Genomic DNA, 7876 nt, shown 5'->3' with positions numbered 1-7876 from the left:
TTGGGCCAGGTGGGGGAAGCAGCTCCCGAGGCCTCCCGCCAGGGTCCCGGAAACAAAGGCCAAGTGTTTGCTCTGTGGCTGAAGGGACAATGGCCTCGCGGATCTGTCACTGCAGGGGGGCGGGTGTGCGCTCCTCCCCAGCGCGTTTCCTGGTTCTCTGGCCAAGTCCTCTGAACTCCAAAGTAGACCCTTGTTGGGGGGCCAGGGGACAGCACGAGGTCCCCGTGGGGTGTCTGCCAGCCCTGGGCGCCATGTCCTGTGGGGTGTCTGCCAGCCCTAGGTGCCATGTCCAGTGGGGTGTCTGCCAGCCCTGGGTGCCATGTCCAGTGGGGTGTCTGCCAGCCCTGGGTGCCATGTCCTGTGGGGTGTCTGCCAGCCCTGGGCGCCATGTCCTGAGCAGCTGTGCTGTCAGTTACTTAAACGTGTGTGGCACTTTCTGGCAGCCAGGTGCTCAGCAGCATGCAGATAACCAAAACGGTTCCGTAAATGGCCTGTGAAGGAGGGGCAGCCGCGTGGAGTCGCCTGCTGGAGGCCGCACAGCCGGGAGGTGCCGCCGGGGTGGGGTTGGGTGTGGCTGCTGCGTGCCAGGGGTGGCGGCCGGGCCGAGGGCACCTCCATCTGGAAGCTGTGGCCCGTCACAGTGCAGTTCACCTGCCTGTCCTGGTGATGGATGCCTGTAATCCCAACTACTCAGGAGGCTGGGGCGGGAAAATTGCTGGAACCCGGGAGGTGGAGGTTGCAGTGAACTGATTGTGATCCAGCTCGGGAGACACGAGACTCTGTCTCAAGAAAAAAAATTGTTTTTGTTTTGCTCAAAACTATAGGAAAAAAATAAAAAGAAAAGGAAAAAAAAAGAGGATAAGCGAATAGAATAAAAACAAAGTTGTTTTTGTGTGTTTTTAGTGATTGAACACAGTGTATTCTTGTGTTTTGGAAGTTCATGTTGTAACATTCTGTCCTCTTTTGCTTTATGTATTTTGGAGTTCTGTGGTTTACTACATTTACATTTATAATTGTATTATTATTACATTTATAATTATAATTATTACATTTATAATTGCTATATCTTTTTGATAGATTGACCCTTTCATCATCATAGAATGATACATATGAGTTTTGCCTCAACAATTTTTGTCTTGATGTCCATTTGTCTGATATTAGTATAGCTATTCTGGCTCTCTTTTCGTTACTGTTTTGCATGGAATATTTTTTTTTCCAATCTTGTACTTTCAACCTATTCATGTCTCTGACTCTAAAGTAAGTCTCTTATACCTAGCATAAAATTGGGCCATTTTTTTTTGTATTGTCCAGTCTCTGATTCTTTTCAAGACAGAGGCTCACTTTGTTGCCCAGGCTGGAGTACGGTGATCTCAGCTCCCTGCAGCCTTGGACTCACTCCCAGACCAAGCCATCTTCCAGCCTCATCCTCCCGAGTGGCTAGGACTGGCCACTACATTCAGCTACTGTTTATTTACGTTTTTTGTAGAAATAGGGTTTTGCCATGTTGCCCAGGTTGGTCTTGAACTCCTCAGCTCAAGCGATCCACCCTCTGTGGCCTCCCAAACTGCTGGGATTACAGGTGTGTGCCACCATGCCCAGCCAGATCTCTGACTTTTTATTTTTTGTGTTTTTTTCCCCCCCGAATATGTTAATCTTTTTATTGAATTAAGGCATTTAACGAATCTCTGACTTTCAGTTGGAGTGTTTAATCTATTTATAGTCAGTGTAATTACTGATAAGGAAGGCCCTCTGTCATTTTGTTTAGGGTTGCTTAGGTTATGCCTTCCTTTTTCAGTTCCTTGTCACTGCCTTTTTTTTTTTTTTTTGTCTTTAATTTTTTTTTTTCTTTTAGTGATGAGGGTCTTGCTGTCTTGCCCAGGGCTTGAACTCCTGGGCTCAAACCATCTCTGCCTTCGAAGTAGCTGGGACTACAGGTATACATTATCACATCTGGCTGGTTTTGCCATTTTTTTTTTTTTTTTTTTTTTAGAAATAGGGTCTCACCATGTTGCCTAGGCTGGTCTAGAATGCCTGGGCTCAAGCAGTCCTTCTGCCTTGGCCTCCCAAAGTGTTGGGATTACAGGCGTGAGCCACTGAGCCCATTCAGGCTAAATCATCTTTTTCTCTCTTTTTTTTTGAGACAGAGTCTGGCTGTGTTGCCCAGGCTGGAGTGCAGTGGTTCGATCTCTGCTCACTGCAACCTCCACTTCCTGAGTTCAAGCAATTCTCCTGTCTCAGCCTCCCCAGTAGCTGGAATTACAGGTGTGTACCACCACACCTGGCTAATTTTTGTATTTTCATTTGTATTATTTTTATTTATTTTATTTTTTGAGACGGACTCTCACTCCGTCACTCAGGCTGGAGTGCAGTATACAGTGGCATGATCTTGGCTCAGTGCAACCTCTGCCTCCTGGGTTCAAGTGATTCTCCTGCCTCGGCCTTCCAAGTAGCTGGAACTATGGGCATGTACCACCACATCCAGCTAATTTTTATTATTTTCAGTAGAGGATGGGGTTTCGTCATGTTTGCTAGGCTGGTCTCGAACTCCTGATCTCAGATGACCCACCCACCTTGGCCTCCCAAAGTGCTGGGATTACAGATGTAAGCCACTGTGACTGGCCCGGCTGAATATTCTTAACTGACCTATTTTCTCTGTTTTTTTTTGAGACAGAGTCTCACTCTGTCACCCAGGATGGCATGCAGCAGTGCGATCTTTGCTGTCCGCCACCTCCATCTCCTGGATTTAAACACTTCCCCTGCTTTAGTCTTCTGAGTGCTGGGATCACAGGCGTGCACCACCACACCTGGACAAGTTTTGTACTTTTAGTAGAGACAGGGTTTCACCATGTTGGCCAGGCTGGTCTCAAACTCCTGACCTCAGACGAGCCGCCTGCCTCAGCCTCCTAAAGCACTGGAATCACAGGCGTGAGCCACTGCACCTGACCTGTTTTATTTTGTTTTAAACTGTGTGTTTAGAGTATTATAAGGCTACTCTGGAAATAGGAGTCTCCCTACTCCCCGGGGTGTGTTGTTGCTGTTTGTTGCAGTGGTTATTTGTTTAATGACTTTTCTGATTGTGAAGTCTCTATCTTTTGTCATGGATGGCCATTTCCTCCTGTTCTTTTAGCCTGGTGGTCAGCGAGTGATAGGACAGAGATGTCTTTAAACACCTGGAACAACAACAACAACAAAAACCCACAACACCCTCCTAAGTCAGTAGAAGGGGTCTGCATGCCTGTGGGGTCAGCCCTTCCACGGTGAAACAGGTTTTCTCTGCCTTCATTTTCACTTCCTGCTTGTGCAGAGCTGGAAGGCCAGCTGGATGTGAGCGCAGGGCCCTCGCAGGCCTCTCGCAGGCCTTTTCCAAGCTCCCGCACCGCTCGGGTCTTGTAGGTTACAAGCCTTCATTCCCCAGAGCGTTTTATTCCCTGGCCTTTCCTCCTAGGCCGTTTGGCTCCTCTGTTTTTTGCCTCATCTGCTCTCGTGGCCCCAGGCAGCAGACATTAACAAATTTGTTGTAAACATTTCCTGCAAATGTCCACCAGGTAGCACCTCAGCACTGGGAGAATGTCCAGTCAGGTGAGATCAAGATCAGCCCTTGAGCCATACCCCTGTCCACAGTTGCAAATAAGGCCCCTTCTTGGAACCTGTGCTGGGCGTGTGGTCTGTTACCCTCAGGCCACCACAGTCTAAGCAGTGGGAGAGGGACCAGGATGAGTTAAAATGCCACAAAGCTGTTTGTTCTGAGATCCAACTGAAATACCTCTGGTTTTTATTTGAGATGGAGTCTCGCTCTGTCGCCCAGGTAGTGGCATCATCTTGGCTCACCCCAACCTCCACCTCACAGGTTTTCAAGTGATTCTCCTGGTTCAGCCTCCCGAGTAGCTGGGATTATAGGCATGTTGGCACCATGCCTGGCTAATTTTTGTATTTTTAGTCGAGACGGGGTTTCACCATGTTGATCAGGCTGGTCTCAATCTCCTGGCCTCGTGATCCCGCTGTCTTGGTTCCCCAAAGTGCAGGGATTACAGGCGTGAGCCACCGCGCCCGGCCTCAACTGGATTATGTTAATCAAGTATTCCTCTGGTTCCTGCAAGCTTTTGATTCTGTCCAAAAAAGTTGATTGTGACTTTTTTGCCAGTTTTTTGTTGCTTCCTGTTTTCTGTGTTTCATTCACGTCCTTCACGGGATCTCAAATTTATATAAAAAGAAATCTTCCCTCAGATCCACAGATGGGAGAAAATCGTGAGAAGAAACGCACTGAAAACGAAACCGGTGTTGCCTGCTTGCTGGACACTACCGTCCACCCTGGGTGTTGGGTTCAGGCCTCAGAGTCTTCACGGGGGAGGCGTCTCATGCCACAGCCCCAGCTGGAGACTCTGATCCATCATCAGATAACTGGAAAGGACAGAGGGAACAGCCTCTGCTCCTGGGATTTGCTGGCCTGTAACGTCGGCAGCTCTCGTGTTGAACCCTCCCTTCTGCAGGAGGGGCGGTGGTGAAGGGAGGTTGGAAGACGCCGACTGAGCCGCCAGCCCTCCGACCTGCTGCCTCTCCTTCCCCAGGTTGTCTTTCTGCTCGGGACACACCTCCTTTGGGATGTACTGCATGGTGTTCCTGGCGGTGAGTCCATTTTTCTGGGGCTCGCCTGTCAAGTCACTCCCTTCCCTGGACCTCAGTTTTCCCAGCTGTAAAATGGGTGGGTCGTGGTGGTGATGGGCGCACTCACTGACTTGTTTGTAAAGACAGGAGGCCCTGGGCTGGCCAGTTTTGTGCCCCCGGCCTCGGAGCTGCCATCTGTGCAGTGGGTGTGGGAGGGCCTGGCAGGGCACAGGCTGAGGCACCCTCTCCCGTCCCAGCTCTATGTGCAGGCGTGGCTCTGCTGGAAGTGGGCACGGCTGCTGCGCCTCACGGTCCAGTTCTTCCTGGTGGCCTTCACCCTCTATGTGGGCTACACCCGCGTGTCTGATCACAAACACCCCTGGAGTGACGTCCTTGCTGGCCTCCTGCAGGGAATACTGGTGGCTGGCCTCACTGCGAGCTTCTGACCTTGACTCCCCCCCTGTGCTGTCCAGAGACCACTCCCTGCCCAACCCTGGTCCTGCCCTGCACACTCTTGCCCCACGGAGTCCTCCCCTGGGACCCCTTCCTCCAATCCTGGTCCTTCCCTGGGACCCCTTCTTCCCCCGGTTTCTCCCCTGGGACCCCTACCAAAAACTCCAGTCCCTATCTGGACCCCTCCTTTTCCCCCATCCTCCCCTGGGACCTCTTCCCCCAACCCCAGGCTTTTCTGAGGGCCCCTCCCTTCCCCCATTCCTCCCCTTGGGACCCTTTTCCCCAACCCCAGTCCATCCCTGGGACCCCTCCTTCCCCCATTCCTCTGCTGATACTACTTCCCCCAACCCCAGTCCTCCCTTAGATCCCTCCCTTCCTCCCCCACATCCTACCCTGGGACCCCTTGTCCCAACCCCAGTCCATTCATGGAACCCCTCCTTCCCCCATTCCTCCCCGGGACCCCTCTCCCCAAAGCCAGTCCTTCCCTGGACACCTTCCTCCCCCAGTTCCTTCCCTGGGTCTCCTCCCTGCACACCGCAGCCCTTCCCTGGGCTCATCGGTGCCCCAGTGCTCTCCACTGGTCCTCCACTAAGAGGGCTCTCTTCCCCCACAGGCACTCTTCCTCTCATTGCCCACCTGAGACCCTTTTCTTCCCCCTTCCTACTCATGCCCATGACCCTGGTGCCTGCCCAGCCCCTGCCCAGTCTCACCTTCCTCCACTCTGCCCGGTCCGCTCCATCTCAGACTTCTTCAAAGCCCGACCCCCACAGCACTGCCCGAAGGAGGAGGAGCTGGAACCGAAGCCCAGCCTGTCACTGACAGTGACCCTGGGCGAGGCTGACCACAACCACTATGGGTACCCGCACTCCTCCTCCTGACACTGTACCCCGCCCGGCAGGGAGTGCTGTGAGTCCAACTGAGGCTGGCCCCCCAGGTGGTCCCTCTGGCCCTGGATAGGCAGTGAGGGCTCCGGACAGGCTCCAGGAACCCTGAGTAGGCTCTGCTGCCCCCTGCCCTGCACTGGACCAGGGGTCTGGGGAGGCCTAGGTAGCCCTGAGCATTTGGAGGGGGACCTGTTTCTGTAGCTCCCCAAATATCCCCATTCTTTTATGGGGTTAAGGAAGGGACTGTTTTGTAAAATGTAATGTACATGTGGTTTTTAGTAAAATGGGGCATTGGTTTGATGAGTGGTCTCAGTGCCTCTGTTCCTTATGGCCTTTCTGGGATGGTGTTCCTCCTGTCAGAGGGTTCCACGGAGCTCAGGCATCAGGCAGACTCACCGGCTGTGACGGTGGAGGGCAGCAGCCAAGCCCGCCCCTTGCGTTTCTCCCTGCAGGGCACTGGGGTCAAGGGTCATATGGGTCAGCACACCCTTCCCCTCTGCTCATGTCCACCCTGTGCACCTGGGGGCCACGCTTCTGAAATGGGTAATTCAGGGGCTGGTTTCCCTGAAGTGATGGTAGAACACGCAGAGCTTACTTTTTCAACAGGAGGGTAAAGGGTACATTTGGTTTTTGTACAGGTGGTAACTCAAGTGTCTGCTGATGTTTTGTTTGCACCTGAAACCTCTCTTATTCCCTCACCCTGCAGGGTGTTCCTGTCAGGCCTTAGCCTACAGGAAGGGTGGTGTAGCCCTGGGGGCAAAAGTGCAGCCTGGGAGCCCCACCCAGGATGCCTCTGTGGAGACCTGCTCTTGGTGGATGGGAAGGAAGGTGACCCAGACCCTGAAGAACTCCAGCTGGACGTCAGGGACTTGCCTCTGTGCAGGTGTCAGACGGGATCCTGGCCGGGAAAGTCACACTGAAGCCTCCCAGGTATCCTAGGGTGCCACAGCAGGCAGTGACACCCGAGGACTAAGGAGGCTGTATCTGGGCTCAGAATGGGTGGGAGAGAGGTTCCCAGCCAGATCCCACAGGGACAGTCACTGCATCAGGAGCAAATGGGAATGAGCCAGGTGCCCTGACAGCCGCCGACACCTCCGTCTCCTCCCAGGCACAATGGCCTTGAAAGCCAGGACCGCAGTGAGGGTTGAGTGCGAGTCTGTGGGAGCAGCTGCAGTGCACAGGACACCGGTGTAGTCTGCTGGGAGCAGGTGGCCGTGTTGGGATGAGCTGTGAAGACTGAGGAGTGGAGGAAGTTTGGAGTGAGGGAGAGGACATGGCTGAGTCCGGCAGCTGGCCTCGGCTGGGGTGGGGGGGGTCTCAGTGCTTCAGAAAGAGCATGTGCACCCCACGGCTATGAGAGCGGAGAAAGAAAAGGCTGTACTGACAAAAGCCATCCCCAGAAGGTCCTCAGGAGCCAGGAGGGCCCAGCTCTGGGAGCCGGTGGCCTGTGTCGCCGTTTGGATGCTGCCCAGCTGGGCTACACATGCACTGCTCTGCATCTGTTGGGAAAAGGCGGGACGCAGGGTGTCGGGCTCGGAAATTCTCACAGGTTCCCAGTACCAAGATGACAGACAGGGCGGCAGTTAGGACACATTTCTCCACCCACACGGAGCTCTGGGGAAGCTCTCATGCATAATTTTGGGTTTACACTGCCCACACCCTTATGGTTTCATGGAAAAAAATAGTATTTTCTCTTGTTGTACAAGGAGGATTTTTTTTTTCTGTTGTTTCTCACAGGAAACTCAGATTGTTAGCCATGTAAATATCAATTCCCATGGCTGTGTCCTCGTGGCTTGGCATTTCTCCCACCTTCTGAGGTTAATTGGTTTCTGAAGACCTCCTCCTGGCCGGGCACAGTGGCTCACACCTGTAATCCCAGCACTTTGGGAGGCTGAGGCGGGTGGATCACAAGGTCAGGAGATCGAGACCATCCTGGC

At 53.1% G+C, this 7876-nt stretch overlaps 1 protein-coding gene across 1 annotated transcript; it reads left to right on the top strand.

Annotated features, from left to right (window-relative positions):
* Positions 1–3304: 3304 nt before the first annotated feature.
* On the top strand, positions 3305–5966 carry LOC141583146 (phospholipid phosphatase 2-like; the record flags this gene model as incomplete). The annotated part of the gene is made up of 4 exons (XM_074392503.1): positions 3305–3389; positions 4536–4623; positions 4860–5034; positions 5782–5966. Coding segments are annotated over 4 exons (500 nt in total), but the record flags the coding sequence as incomplete, so codon positions are not given.
* Between the last annotated feature and the right edge of the window lie 1910 nt (positions 5967–7876).

Source organism: Saimiri boliviensis, assembly GCF_048565385.1.
Source record: "Saimiri boliviensis isolate mSaiBol1 chromosome 12 unlocalized genomic scaffold, mSaiBol1.pri SUPER_12_unloc_2, whole genome shotgun sequence".
Lineage (NCBI taxonomy): Eukaryota > Metazoa > Chordata > Mammalia > Primates > Cebidae > Saimiri > Saimiri boliviensis.
This window is presented reverse-complemented; position numbering and strand designations above follow the sequence as displayed.